Raw genomic sequence first — 15,852 nt, 5'->3', positions numbered from 1 at the left:
AACTGCTTTAAAACAACTACGGCAACTAAAATTAAATTAATAATACAGTAAAATACATTAAATTAGATAAATTATGAAATCTCTGATCCTTGAGATGTTTAGTTTTTCTTTCAAACTGGTATTATTTTTTGCTTTTTACACAGTTGGTTCTTTTCGCCCCATTATAGAGTTTTCCTCATTATGTGTTCCCATTTTAAATGTTTGTTTATCTCCTCAATGTCACTGACTCCTCTTGTTAATGTAACGATCCCACAGGTTTATATTCTGACCACCAGTTCACATTATTTACACGTCGTTTCTGAGAAATCACATTTTGTCCCTGATTTCGGTGGCTGAAAATACTACAACACCCATGATCCTCTGCTGCCGTTGCTATTGAGAAGAAGCCGTGGGCATGAATCAGAATGTAATGAACACGTAAACAAAACGTGTCGCCATAGTTACTGAATTCACTCAAAAGTGACCCAGAAATTAAAAGTGAACTGATTTAATCTGCAGATTGTAAAACTGTTTTTCTCAACATTGTAATTTTTAGCTTCTGCGAGTCTGATTTCTGTGATTGGCTGTTTCATGCTGAAATGCACCTTGGGAGTTGTAGTTAAACTTCTGCCACCAAGTTTTTATGTTTTTATCAGAGAACCAAATATTTTCTAACACAGTTGTCACAGCATTTCATAAGATAACATTGATGTTTAATTGTTGTGTTTTCTTCTAATTTGTTGTTATATTTTATCCAGTGTTGTTGTGTTTTGCACCTCTGGGCCACCGTACCTTTCAAATCAAAATTAAATTTTATTATACAAAAGAGGAAAATCCTGTTTGTCTGAGGAGAAAATATTTTTAGAGTAAACAACAAAAGCTTTTTTTATTGTGTTTATGTTGTTTTTTAATTGTTAATTGCAGCAGGAATATTTATGTCTGGTTTTTTGGTTGAATATTGATGTATTTCAGTGTGGTTGTGATTCGGCAGATTACTGTCTGCATGAATACATGTTCGTTTTTTAACAAACATTTTTTAAGTGAAAGATTTTAACATTTGTAGAGTTTTGTTGCTTGTTTGTGTTCAGACTGGACTCAACTGCTGCTAATTTATGACTAATTTTCAATTAATCAGAATATGTAGACCCAAATGATGTAACCCAGCCTTGATGTGAGTGGATGTTTCTTCATATTCTTATTAATTTAATATAAAACAACACATTAAGGAGGCGGCGACAGCGCGTAAGTGTTAATTTGAATCGATTTCTGGCCCCATTTGATCAGACGTTGTATCAGAAGAACTCATTCCTTTACATGGATTCACTCTTTCTCCATAAAGAGCCTTTGACTCTCCAACCTTTCATCCAATCTGGCTGAAATTAGCTTCACATTAAAGCAGGCAGTTTGACCTTTGACCTCACAGTCACAGTGATAATAGTTTGGAGCTGAATCAAACCATCTGGCAGAAACAAAATCCCCCCGAGGCTCCATCAACCATCAATCAGCAGGCAGACGGGAATATAAATGAACTGCTTTATCTCAGCCAAACACACACACACACACACACACACACACACGCACACACACACACACACATTGATATTTAAATTAGGAGTGTGCAGTATGAATAAAGTCTAACACAACATTATGGAACCTGTGCGTCTCTGGGGGAGAAAACAGATAATACTTTAGATAAATAATGATAAATAAAATCTAAATTTGTGCTCTTGAATTCATAAATTAGTCTAATTTTGTATTTATTTGCATTTTTTTATTTTGATTGAATTAATCATTTGTTCACACACATTCACAGATTGTAATGTGAAACATTTTTAACATTTTGTTTAAGGTTAAAAGGTAAAAAAAAATATAAACATGAAGCTCCTTGTTCTGAAAAGTTATTTCAGATAATGGGATGTTTCAAGGAGTCGTTTTGGTTAAGATGTAATATTATTATATGATAATATTCTTACGTGGTTTGACCATGTGACCTCAGAACGACACATGGCGTTGTTTTCTAATCTGGCGCCTCTATCAGCATCGTCAGGACGACATCATCTGTCTGTGCTTCCCGAAACTGTTACACATCACTGTTCAACAATAATGATGTTTTATGATGTGACAACACTGTGGTTGAGGTCTGGTTAGGTTTAGGTAAAGATCATGGTTTGGGTTAAAATGATCACTTTGTTAAGGTTGGAGAAACATGTGGTGTGGGTTAAAGTTACTACTTCCTTAAAGTTAGGCCAACTTTGTCATCATGGCAACAATAATTAAGATTAGAAGACGATCGTAGTTTCGCTTTTTAAAAAGTGTCTCCTGTAACAAAGTCTGCTGTTGGGTTAATGCCTCCGTCCAGCCTCCTCCTCTGAATGAACGTATATATACGTCATCTGAACTGCATCACTGCTCAGGGTCATAATAATTACTAGATGGCATCTGTCACTCGAACGCAACTTCAAACTGTATGTTGTTTTTGAACAACTGACATTACAAACTGTAGTGTCGTTTTTCTTGGGAGGACAGTCTCCTCCTAGGTTTGTTTAAAGGAGTCAGTTAAGTTTTCTCTATGTAATATTTTATATGATTGTATTATAAATGGTGATACATCATGAGACATATATTTTATGTTAGGATTTTCCGTTGTTTGTCCGTACTTATTGTTGTTGCCTCTCTCGGCCAGGACGCTCTTTAAAAAAAAGTGAGGTTTTTCTGATTAAATGAAGGCTAAATTAAATACATAGAAAAAAAAAATGAGTTTATTTAAAGTAATTTTTATTTCAGTCAATAGTTTATCTTTAAGTTTTCACCGAGCCACTTGGCCTCACAAAATCTTTGTCCTTCAATCACGACAAACAGAGCAGAGACAGTTATGTGACCATTCAGAAGAAACAGCAGCCACACATAACTGGATTTGGGAAAATTTCACAATTTTATGGCTTAATTATACAGAATATTTTACTTATTTATATAATTAAGATATTTATAAAACGACTGGTCCTTCAATACACAATTAAAAGAAGAAACTGTAGAAACTCACCAGCTGACAGCGATGTGACATGTTCATCCTCTTACTGTTTACTGAGGACACACACACACACACACACACACACACACACACACACACACACACACAGAGTTTCAGAGCTGTTTGGGATGTTTTTGGAAACAAAGCGTGTCAGGTGTGTGTTAGTGTGTTTGCAGGTGAAGTGCAGTTCAGCACATTCCTGCTGTTCAAACACCGACCACATAGGTGTGTGTGTGTTTTTATTGCTATCTTTGTGAGAACATTTTGGTCCTCGTACTTCAACAGGACTGTTTGAACACTTAAACATATTTTTCTTGCTGTAATCATTCCTCCTGTTCATACTGACCATTACAGGATCTCTTCATAATGAACTTACAATGTAAGTGATGGGGGACAAAATCCACAGTCCTCCTTCTGTGCAAAAATATATTTCAAAGTTTATCTGAAGCTAATATGAGCTTCAGTGTCCAGATGAGTCAGATCAAGTAGATTTCCTTCAATAGTTATATAACTGAGCGGGACGCGTGCCTTTGTCCTGCAAGTCTTCAATTAATTTTTCCAACACATTCTTGGCATTTTTTCTTTAAAAAATATAGTGAAACAACTATATAAAATTAAAATACAATTGCTGATTAATTGTCTTCCGATCAACTTTATTAACTAAACATTGTAGTTCTACTTCAAACTCTGTCTGTATTACATTTTTACTTGGCTGTAAACTAATCAAAAGTTCATCTTCATGTGTTTGGTGCACATCCAGGACTGAAGAGACCTAAATCACCTGACTCACCAGAAAGCAGCTATTGTATCGGTCAGATAAAAAGTTACATTTTGCATTTAAAAAGTCACTTAAGCATTTTATTGTGAAGTCTAATTACGAATTAGGGCTGTAACACAAACTAGAAAATGCATTTCCTGCGTAAAATGCGTGTGAATGCTGACAGCTGAGATGAATCGTAAAGCGTTGCTGAAAATGCAGAAATCTGAAATGAATTTTATTTAAAAAAGCTGAAAGTTCAAATGCATTGCACTGCACTGCTGAAAAACCTGGAAGCTGCACTGTATTACTTTTACTATTAACTAAAATTGTAAACTAAACTACATTTTTGTTTTTTCATAAGTGTGGAATTCATCAGCTCAAAAAAAGTCAAGCTGGAAACAAATATTGGTATTACACATTATTTTTGGCATCAGTATTTCAGTTTAAGACATTTTAAAATAAGTGTTGTATAATAACATGACATGAAATGAATTTAGGCAGGATAGCATTGCAATAAACACATATTCAACAACATTTGTGAGGCCATTCAAGCTGTGGAAACATTTTGGGACTATAAATTCATTCGTTCATTCATTAATATGTTATTTTTAGGAACTTAGGGATCCCCCAACAGGGAAAAGGGCGAAGGCGGGTTGGGTGACTGCTGCCATCTGGCAGTGATATGGACTTATGGATGCTGTACTCCAGTGGCAGCACTCAATCAGCAAAACAGCACACATTAACACAGGAGATGATATTCTCCTGTTCTCCAATCTGAAGAGGCAGAAGCTGGGACATGGCCTGAAATCCATGCATCAAGGTCCTCTCAAAGTCCTACACATGTCTGAGAAGGAGTGGCCACCATACAGAAGGACAGTGGGACCTTGCAGAAAGTTAGTATTGTCGCCTGAAGCCAAACTACAGACAGAAACGTAAGTGTTGCTTCAGTATTTTATTAGTGGTTAGTTAATAGTGTTTATTCCAGCATAGCTGCTACACTGTTAGTGTAGCCATTGTGTTGACATAAGATGCCTATTATGTGTGACAACAATATTAATACATTGATTATAAATACACAGTGCTTAGTGCCTGTATAACTTCACAATTGAATAGCAGAATCCAAAACAACAACTGTATTTTTAGGATTCATTATGTTAGTAATGGTCCATATTTATGTGTTCAGATACACCAACTGAGAGGAGCAGTTGTGAGCAGAGGGAGCATCCATGTGCTCTTTCCGGTCCAAAGTGGGAGAAGAACTTGGGCCTTCTTCAAGATGAGCTTGTAAGCATTGTAAGATTGAAATTAAATGTCTTCTGTGCATAACTTCATCACAAAAACTGCTTTTTCTTTTTAGCTTAAGTACGTCCTAGACAGAAATGCACTTCAACAGCAAAATCCCTAAACCTTAAGTAGTCTGGGAGCAAACAGAAGGCTTTTACCCAGGCAGTGCGGCACCTTCCTCCCGTCAGGCACCACTTTCTGAAAAGTCCCAGTAAGGGTTCCAGGAAGTCCAGTCAGGATCTCTCAGCAGCGACCTCATCATCTTCAAGAAGGACGCAGACCAACCTCGTTGATGCTCTGATCACAAATCTGATTGTAAGAAAGCCACGATGGCCTTGCAGATCGAAGACGCCAACGCCCTGATCAAGCGCGTATCAGACAAAGCACAGGAAGAGATCAGCATCCTGGTCCCAGGTGTCACAAAAGTCAAGGACATCAAGGTGGTCAACAAGGGTGTCATTAAGGACCTTCTCACAGTGTGTGACTCTCCGCAACAGTTGGTGGAATCAGTGAAGGAGTCAGATCCTATATTCAATAGCGTTGTAGTGATTCATTTGAAAATCCATCTGAACACACTCATAGACCCTCCCCCAAAGAAGCCCAAGTCCAAGGTGACCAGGTTCGTCTCAGCTGTGGGCAAAGCATTATCCAAACCCTTTAGGATGTGCATCGGGGACACCAGCGAGCTTCAACAGCAGCAGCAAAGTCTGGTAGCTTTCAATTTTTACTAAATTTTACTTTATCATTCCACATAACCATAGTTATTACACGCATCCTCAACCCTTACAGTTACTAATCTCAGTTTTAGTATAAGTTTATAAAAAGAATATGAATGAATATAGAATGATTCCAACTTGTTGATATTTCATTTTCCATTAAACAGGGGCCACTAGACGACATGATGGCTGCAGTTACCTGGCTACATATCAATGCAGGGTTGCTCAGGGGGAAGGTGGCTGAGCCGAGTATGCTATCAAATCAGAAAATGGAACAGCAGGAGGTCCTGGAAAGGACCGTATTTTCCAATGATAGTGACATGACATCACAACAAAGGATCTCCTGCTGTTTGTTTTCGATTACTATAAGGATATGGACCTCTTCCAGACGGATGGCAGACGAGCAGGATTTTAGAATCTGCTGCATGTTTCTGGGTCGCTGGGATGACGACACACACCGAAGTCCAGTCCAACCTGGACTAGCCTTACCCTCGTCGAGTATATTTACATTACAGCTGTCAAGTCTTCAGTTTTTGTAAGGACTTTATGTCAGTGGTTTCTATCTAACCTTTTAATATCCTGTTTAATGTTAATACATCACTTATCTACTTTTTGTTTTAGATTTACAGTCCGCTAAACAGGACTGAATCATTGAGTATGAAGAAACCTGAACTGGTCAGTTGTGTTTACATCTCCCTGCTCATTCTTCTTAAGTCTGTTTACATTACACCTGTCCAGTCTTCACTCCTGGTAAGCAGCCTATATTAGTGGTTTCTATTTAAGTTTTTAATATCATGTGTCTTTAATGTCAATCCCTAACTTACCTCCTTTTTTCCCTACTTCCTGTCCTGTTGTTTCAGATTTAAAGTCCTCTAAACAGGACTGAATCATTGAGTAAGAAGAAACGTGAACCAGACTATAAGTCCTGCCCCCTCCATGTTAGCGGATGGGACATGAGCCAAACTAAAAAATCAAAGTACAAGTCAAATAAATTTTTCCCAAATATGGTTTCTGTCATTTTAGGTAGTTCTTATCATGCTGATGTTTGTCCAAGTACTATTTTTTCTGATAACTTATATACGATATATAAAAAGGGCGTTATGATTGACAGCTGTGACAGCTGCTCTCAAACCTCCATCAGGTGGCGGGACGGCTGAGCAGCTGTGTTCCGCAGGCCCGACTCAAGCAAGATGGCAGCTCCCAGGAAGGAGAAGTATTGGCTTCATTATGAATTCTGAGTTGTGTTGGCGATGGCTCGCAGTCTAAGAACAAAACTTGGTTTTACTTGTATTGAGTATTTTTTACATTGTTGTATTGGTACTTTTATTTAAGTAAAGGATCTGAGTACTTCATCCATCACTGATTAAGTGAGGTAAGGTATGTTTATGTTCTCTCAACAGAAGCCAAAAGACACAAGTGGCAGCATAGTCATGGTGGTGGTGATGGAGATGGCCAGAAGCAGCAGCAGCAGCAGAATCCTTGAAGTTCTCCTGGAAAGTGGCGAAATCTTAGAAATTGATGAGGCGGCATGGCAGCCATTTGACTGTGACTTAAAGAGAGAAAAAAATCAAGGTGGACATTAAAGTTCAAAGGAAAAGAATCACATACATTCAACATGCCATTAGGGAGTTATAATTTAGTTTGTTTGCTGAAAATGTATCGATCAATTTAGTTATTTATTCACATTTGCTTTTGTTTTATGATTTTTTTTAATTACTGTTAAGTTACTTCTTCTTACTATTTTTTTGAGCACGTTTTCTCATCTTTCCTGCCCATCCTTCACCAGCTAGTTGGCTCAGATGAAGTGAGGTTCTTGAATGTTTTGTAGCTTTCACTTATCCAGTTTATTGCAATAAAATAAGCTATTAGTAAATTTCCATTCGATTCTTGGTCTGTGTGACTTGGGGATAATTTTATGAGCTTCATTAATAACTCTGCTGGGTGTGCATTTTAGTGATTTCACTTAGTCTTAACATTGCATTGTTTTTATGCGAATGATAATTGAATAATTAAAAAAAAATAATGTTGTAGGATCATAATATGGTTGTTCTATCCTCATGTCATCACTTCATAAGCATAACGGGGTCAGTGTTCTTGTTTAATCCCCCATTACGTTTCCTGGGCACGAAATGGCACTTGAGACCTGAGACAGTGAAAAAGTGGTTGTTGTTTTCAAACTATAAGGTTAACGTAATGTTTTACTGTTTGTATGTTAAAACCTGTACGTCTCCCTGTTTCTACTACTTTCTACAATGTGCTTTGGCAATATTGTACTTCAGTATGGTCATGCCAATAAAGCCTCATTGAATTGAATTGAACTGAATTGAGAGAATGTCAGTTTTGCTGCTTTGTCGAGCTTGTCCACGGACAAACTAATTAAAAAAATAATTTAAGCTGAAATACAGGCTAACAAAGAAGAGGAAAGGAAATTCAGGGGTAAGCAACCGGACCTGACGTCTCTGTTCATGCTACCGTTAGCTAACTCGCTAACTTTAACAAGCCTGACTCAGGCTACTTTAGCTAACGTTAGCTACATCGAGCACAGTATAGGCTTGTTGCTTGATAGGCTACTCGCTTATTAGCTATTTCAGACTGATTTGGGTCTTTTAATCAAGTAACTCTTAAACTTTAAGACAGGATACTTTTTTATTTCAGAGTGTTTTTGTTCATTTAATCAAATAACTGTCAGTGTGCAGTGTTTCCCCCAGGTTGACTGCTCAGTGTGTGCGTGTGTGGGCAGACTCAGTCTCAGTCAGAAAGTTGGGAGACTCAGCAGCCACACATTTCTCCGTTCTCTGTTTCCGTTTAGCGTCTTCAGGTTCGACTAACCCGTTGTTTCTAACTTAACCTTCACTTTTCCAGCAGTTGGGGAAACAACAGACGAGATTTTCCTTGGTCCTGATAAGCTGCAGCATTTATTAACTGACAATTATGGCGAGGAAGCACTGGTGTAGCAAAGTGAAATACTAGAGAAACACAGTTTTTTTTTATGTGAAACTGCTTAATTCAGTGTTTTTTCCTGTTTTTATCACCGGGTCAGTTTGTTTTGGAGAGAAGGAGACCTCTGTGGATAATTCATCTCCTGGTAAAAACATCCTGAACGATGAACAGTGGAGTAATCTTAACCCGAAGAAGCTGGAAGAAGGCCCCTGACTATTGTGGAGAAATAATGGAAACTAATAAGAACCACCTGTCATAGTTTAATTGGTCTCTGGAGTTGTCTATACTAATGTGAACAGGAAAGTAAGCTTGATGAGCCTTGTGAGTGCTAGAAGTTTTTGGTATTTAAAAAGAGAGAAACAGATTTGATTTTGTTGATATTGCCAAGCTCTAATTTTCCATGCGAGCAGGGAGATCAGGCCTGAGCAAGAGCTATCTTGCTGAAGAATTTCTACTACAGGGTGTTTTCTTGCATACAGACTGGCATATATTATGGCTGTTCACTGTTCAATAACCCATAGTTGGGAAAAGCTGATATAATCATGTTGCATTGCAGTGGTGAACCAGCTCCAAGAGACTACCTGTTGTGATTCCAACCTTTCCTAAAGATGTCCAGATGAGGCTTGATGCCAAAAAACCATGTCACAAAGTGCCAAAACTACACAAGACAATAATTAGAGTGCTGTGCGAAATTATAGCAGAATACACCCTGTTATTACCACCTCTGCTACTACAACTTTAGTACTTGTGGCTTTCATAGATTGTGAAATAATCTTTAGACAAAATCACAAGGTTGACTGACAGTTTGTTGCTGCTTTTGAGCTAATTATCAAACCAATACAGACTATATTCAAGCTGCCAAGACACTAATCATGAAATACCCTTTCCTGAGAGATATGGAGGGGAATTGCTCTTTAAGTTGCTTTTTTTTTTTCTTTTTAAGTCATTGATTTATCTGTATGTATATATTTGCACAAAGTATTGTTACTTCATCTAAATGTGTTTAATTTTCTGGCACATGTTCTTAAAGAGAAAATTTAAAGCAGAATGTGCTTTAAAGGAGGAAACACTTCCAACTTAGCGAAGCACCTCAAAGACAGACATCCATTTTTAATCAAAGAATTCAAGGCGAGTGAGTTTAAGTTCATGTTAGTGTTACATTAACAACATATCCAAAGTGTTATCCTTGTTTGAGACAGCTGGCACTGCTGTGAAGCCTACTACATTTACATAAGATGTTTGCAATGGCTAAAGGCTAAAAGCTACGTGTTTAAGCTAACGTAATGTAACCATAGCATGTAGTAGTATGCTGTTGTCCTCACCATTTAGTCTGTGTTGTCTGTCATCGTAATACATTGGCATTTAAAATAAATACATCTGGACTAATTGTCCGTCATCATGTCAGTAAATTTAAACTACTGCTTGTACTCTTGAGTATATAGAGGTGTGTGTGTGTGTGTGTTAGTAAATTTTGTGTGTCGCTTCTACTGTTTTCTTAGTCATTGATAACTATACCTGATAACGGAAATCTCATGATTTTCCTTTCACAGAGAGGAGGATGTCAACCAGGAGAGGCAGGAGCAGTACTGTGGTATTGAATTTGGTATTGAGAATCGTGTAATTTCACTGGTATTGGTATCGACTACTAAATTATAAGTATACTATATAGTATGCTATAACAGTATACTATATATAAGTAATATATAAGTCAACATAATTTTTTATTTCACTCAGCAGTTTTTAGTTTGATTTTATTTTACAAAGCAACAGCTGTCAGTAACATAACTGGGATTAGGATTATTTCACAGTTTTATGGTAATATTACACAGAATATTTTGCCTATTTATATAATTTTGAACACTTTAGGTCTCCATATTGTCCAGTACGGACAGACAGGAGGAATGATTACACACACCAACAACTCTTTACATGTACATCAAGACACATTAGTACATAAATAAAGAGACAGCTTGTAGTTTAATGTCTTACTGCCTTTATTTAATATATTTAGTCATTTACTTTATGTTCTGTATAAAGCACTTTGAACTGTCACCTGCACGAAGGTCCTGCACAAATACATTTTGATTTATTGATTTGAGTATATTAAGGCACAGTTAAAAACAAACAAATGTGTGTCAGGTGTTTGTTAGTGCAGATGAAATGCAGTTCAGCGCATCCCTGCTATTCAAACACTGACCATGTGTATGTCACATAGTTTATGTGCCATGTTTGTAAGGACATTTGTTTTGAGGTTAAAAGGGACATATGCTATTTGTGATGTATTGATTTATTTTATACTGTTCTGGATGTTAAACATGGTCAAATTTCCATAACTTGAGATGAATGTACAGTACATAAAAATGCTCCCTGCAAGTCAAAAGTCAGGGCTAATTCGTTTACATAGGACGTTTGTAACGGCTAAAGGATAAAAGCTACGTGTTTAAGCTAACGTAAGTTCACGTTGGGCTTTAACCTGCTCTGAATGCTTCATTTGCAGTTAGTTCTACTTTCTCCTTTTGATGACGTCAGATTGTGCACACATGCCTAATAAATGGCCGTCCGTTATGTAGTCTTGGTTGGTAAACTAACCCAAAAGTAAAATAAAAGATAACACTAAAACTGGGTCAAAACAATCGCTTGTAACTCAGTTTAGAGAGTTTTTAGTGTAGCAGAGTCTCTGTGAACACGTCCACACTGAGCCCTCATCCTGTGAAGTTTTATAACTTAAATAATGATATAAACTTAAAAAAAAAAAAATTACATTAAGTTTTTTTCTTTACAGAAATTAATAAATGCTTAGTTAGATGTTTTTTTTGATGATAGAATAACATGAAATTTGTTCACACACACACACACACACACACACACACACTGCAAATGTAGTATTTTTTTATTTATTTTTTACAGAATCTACCTTTCAGTTCAGTTTTTATAACTTTGTTGACAGCAATAAACAACATAAATAAACATTTGCTTTGATTTGTTATTTTTGTTTTGGGGGTTTTTAGTTGGGATTAGGATGGTTAGGTGTTTTTTTTCTAGTTGGGATTAGGTTTGTAATTTGGGAGGAAACCGGAGAATTGGGGGGGTGGGGCTCAATAAGAGGAGCCGACTGTTGCGGTTACTTCTCTGTCACTCCAGGAGGCTGTGGAGAGGGTGTCTGCAACCACGAAAACACCTCTTTATCTCAGCTATAATAGGGTGGTGTCCTCCACCTGATGGATGATGGAAATATCCATCAGCAATTGACAAAAAATAATTAAAATACAACAAAAATAAAGTAAAATTTAGTAAAAAATTGAGGGCTTCCAGACTTTGCTGCTGCTTGTTGAAGCTCACTGGTGCCCTGATGCACATCCTAAAAGGCTTGGATAATGCTTTGCCCACAGCTGAGAAGAACCTGGTCACCTTGAACTTGGACTTCTTTGGGGGAGGGTCTATGAGTGTGTTCAGATGGATTTTCAAATGAATCACTACACCACTGTTGAATAAAGGATCTGACTCCTTCACTGATTCCACCAATTGTTACGGAGAGTCACACACCGTGAAAAGGTCCGTGAGAAGATCTTTCATGACAGCCTTGTTGACCATCTTGATGTCGTCCTTGACTTTTGTGACACCTGAGACCGGGATGCTGATCTCTTCCTGTGCTTTGTCTGATACACGCTTGATCAGAGCGTTGACGTCTTCGATCTGCAAGGCCTTCCTTGCTTTCTTACAATCAGATTTGTGATCAGAGCATCAACGAGGTTGTTGGTGTGCGTCCTTCTTGAAGATGATGAGAGAGCCTTACTGGACTTCCTGGAACCCTCACTGGGACTTTTCAGAAAGTGGCGCCTGACGGGAGGAAGGTGTTGCACTGCCTGGGTAGAAGCCCTCTGTTTGCTCCCAGACCACTTCGGGTTTAGGGACTTTCTGTGAGGCCAAGGTTAGGCCATCAACATGCAGCTGGAAATTCAAGCCATCCCCCATGGCGTCCATACCTCTGACCAGCCTTTGTGGTCCTGCAGGCAGTGTTAGGTTCAGGACTGGGAGACTCTGGTATAGCACCTGGCAGGATTACTTCCTCAGTTTCCTCCACAATTCTCAGTTTAGACGACTTTGAGTCCTGTTTGAGACTTACAACTAAGTCTGTGTCGTCCATGTTGATTTCAGATTTGATGCTCTGTGAGGATTCACGTCTCTGTGGCTCCTCAGGTTACAGCATCCGCTGTATCGATCCAGAGCTTCTTTGTGGTGTGACCTCTGCGTATTTTGGCCACAAACACAGTCAAAAACACTGGGATTTCATCTTAAGTAAAAGTGCTTTGACATGGTGGGGGCGGGGGGATGTAAGGGCTCTGATAGCCAGAAGGTGCTGTTGGTGGCAACGGATAAAACATCCCCTCTGATCCTCTCTGACACTTCATTTTTGATCAGAGTCATCAGCTCCTGTGCGCTCTCATTTTTCTCCTTTGGGACGTCAAGAGCAGCAGCGAAACTCTCAGAGAGGGAGTCTCCCAGTCACGTGTTGTATGTCTCTCATTCAACTCATCAGGAGACGTACTCTTGGAAAGGCGCTCCTAAAAAATGGGCATCACGATTCTAAGGACCGTAGCAGACAGTGCTTGAACAATGTCAACAAACATGTTGACCAGTGATGCTTCTGTGGCCGGGTGCTTAATACCATCAGCCAACATGATCCACTCTGCTGGAGAGATCTGGTCGAAGAGCCTCTGATGTGACAACAAAAGTGTTCTGGGATCCGGAGGGGTGCATTGCGAGTGCAGACATCTTCTTTCACGTGGCAAAGCCAATCACAGTGCGCGGGGGGGAGAGAGAGAGAGAGAGAGAGAGAGAGGTGACGTTATTGGTCTAATAACCATGGTGCTCATCATCAAACTCTCAGCCTGTGTCCATGTGCTGCCTCATTAGAAGAAAGCAACATTTTCTGCACTCAGTTTACTGTTTATTGTTTGGCTCTGACTGGTTTATCTGGACCGTGCTGGTGTGTGTTTTGTAGTTTGAATGAGAGAACATGCAAAGTAAAAATATCTACATGTTTATACAAATGTAATTTATCTTGTGGACACAGTGGATCTGACAGGATCTTTTCTTATTTCTCCAGAAGTGTTTTATTTCAGCCTTCCTTCGCTCAAATGGATCAAAAAAGTCGAATGAGTCAAATCAAATGAGTAACTAAAGTCCATTTTGAAAATACAATAAATGTGGATCTGATTACTTATTACTGACTGTAGGTCATTTTTTCACTCACGTCTTTCTTCTGGATCACAACAGAAAGCCGATCTTCAGCTGGAAACCTGAGACTTGATTTGAGACTAGAAGGTAAAACGCTGAGGAGGCTTGACTTGGTGACTCTTGAATATGAAAAATGCTTTACTGAACTTATAAAATAATAAGTTTATCTAAACACATACATGAGTAGCTCAATAGTTTTCCCTCTACAGTAAATAGACAAATTTCCTCATGAATCTGTGATTCTGTGATTGACTTTAAACTTCTCTATTCGGCTTTGACAGTTGTTACTGTAGTTGTTCTGTTATGTTATTGTTATGCATTGAATATAATATGAAATATCCATAAAATATATCAGTTTTTCGGTTTACTCAATGGTAAAATAGGCGCCATTTAAGGAACCTCTGCTCTAGTGGATCATCAGTAATAGAATATCTGCTGTGAAGGAGGAGGCTGTATGTCCTTTTAATAAAACATGAAACGTATCAAAGACATCAACGCTCCTTTTCATCTCAATACAGCAAAATGTTGCAGAAATGGACGATATACAGTAGATGATATTCACAAATGTTTCTAAATAAAGTGTCTCCATCTCCCATAGAGAGCCATTGTTGGGGTTTTTCCAGAAAATATTGGAGATAGGAGAAAGGAACCTTGTCTTACTTTTTACTTACTTTTTACTTTTCTGAACTTTAAGAGTTTAACAGGACGTTAAATGCAAATATTAAACTGCATGTTCATGTTTTCATCCTGGTTTTTCAGAGCTGGACACAAGAGACTGAATGCAGCGTTTAAAGAAGAAAAGTGTTGTAAAATAAATCAAATTTAATTAAATATTTCGTCATTTATTGGATTTTAACATCATCAAGTTATTAAAAAGACGTACACAAATATTTAAGAAAATAAATTACCAAACGCAAAATATTTTAACAGTTAATAAAAATAACTCTAGGAGTTTTTCATTTAAAATGAAACACTGTTTTCTTCCTACTGCCTCAGACACAACACGGAAATACATAAAACACACATGAGAAAATATATAAATACAGATAATACAAAAGGCTTCAGTCCAATCCAGCAGCTCCAGAGATTCACTAAAAACTGCTTTTGTCAGGAAAATATCTGTTACACAGAATCAAAAATACTATACAGAGAAAAATATTTACAGCGTGATCACAGCTGGAGATAAAAAAAACAACGAAGAGTTCAGGCAGCTGAGTGCAAAAAAATAATAAAAACAACATTCATCTGAGATCTTCCAGTAGAAATGAAGTAAAATATAAAACAATAGACATAAAGTTTGTTTAGTTCCACTGTCTTTGGTTCCTGTTGAAACGGTTAAATCCACTGTGTGATTTTTTAGAAAAACTACAAAACGACAAACTGTGGTTTTCTGACAGGAATGAAAGGATTCCTCCGTCGTTCTTCTTCTTTAAACCTCATTAAATCCTCTGATGTTTTCTTCTTGAAAAAAGTTCCCTGGAACAAATGATAAAAATTAAAATAAAAAATGAAGATACATCTTTCCTGAAAGTGTTTTGCACGTTTGTGGTTTGTCTCAAACACAAAATAATATTTATTTGTTTCTGTTTGATCCTGTAGCTTCAACAGTGACACTCCCTGGAAAAAAATGGTGGAAAAGTGTAAAAATTTTAGGGAATAAAAATCAAGTTATTGATGCAACTGTGAGGAAAAGAAAAATATCTGAGATTTCAAGTATAAAGTTGAAATATATTCTGAGAAAAAAGTTGTGACGTTATTAGAAAAAAGGATTGTACTTTTAGGACAAAAAAGTTCCAATTTTAGTAAATTAGGATTTAATATTAGACAAAAAATTGCAATATTTCAAGAAGAAAGGGCTTATGAACCTTTAATTGTTCCTGCCAAAATATTATTTTTCTTTTTCTTTT

General features: G+C 37.5%; 1 protein-coding gene and 2 long non-coding RNA genes across 6 annotated transcripts in view; all 3 read left to right on the top strand.

The window, feature by feature from the left end:
- LOC122999574 overlaps positions 1-10,688 on the top strand; it is a 30,571-nt gene extending 19,883 nt beyond the window's left edge. The window contains exon 2 of the long non-coding RNA XR_006407778.1: positions 7,168-10,688. This is a non-coding gene — a long non-coding RNA (uncharacterized LOC122999574). The remainder of the gene's footprint in view (positions 1-7,167) is intronic.
- LOC122999569 lies at positions 3,605-6,931 on the top strand. Of its 4 annotated transcripts, none has more exons than XR_006407776.1 (4): positions 3,605-5,761; positions 5,935-6,302; positions 6,389-6,517; positions 6,628-6,931. XR_006407776.1 is itself a non-coding variant. In XM_044376583.1 (4 exons), the coding sequence occupies exons 2-4, from the start codon at positions 5,381-5,383 to the stop codon at positions 6,402-6,404; spliced, it is 765 nt and encodes a 254-aa protein (XP_044232518.1). In that variant the 5' UTR covers positions 3,605-4,699; positions 4,951-5,380; the 3' UTR covers positions 6,405-6,931. The 4 variants fall into 4 exon arrangements, 3 of the variants coding, with proteins under 3 accessions (XP_044232518.1, XP_044232519.1, XP_044232517.1); XM_044376583.1 differs by having other exon boundaries at positions 3,605-4,699; positions 4,951-5,761; positions 6,389-6,931; XM_044376584.1 differs by having other exon boundaries at positions 3,605-5,051; positions 5,125-5,761; positions 6,389-6,931.
- A 990-nt stretch (positions 10,689-11,678) lies between the features above and the next one.
- On the top strand, positions 11,679-15,696 carry LOC122999637. The gene is made up of 2 exons (XR_006407792.1): positions 11,679-14,032; positions 14,705-15,696. It is a non-coding gene; the product is annotated as an uncharacterized LOC122999637 (long non-coding RNA).
- The last annotated feature ends 156 nt before the right edge of the window (positions 15,697-15,852 follow it).

The sequence above is a fragment of the Thunnus albacares genome, chromosome 16 (assembly GCF_914725855.1).
Source record: "Thunnus albacares chromosome 16, fThuAlb1.1, whole genome shotgun sequence".
NCBI classification, from domain to species: Eukaryota; Metazoa; Chordata; class Actinopteri; order Scombriformes; family Scombridae; genus Thunnus; species Thunnus albacares.
The sequence above is the reverse complement of the archived record's forward strand: the minus strand, read 5'-3'. Positions and strand labels throughout refer to the sequence as shown.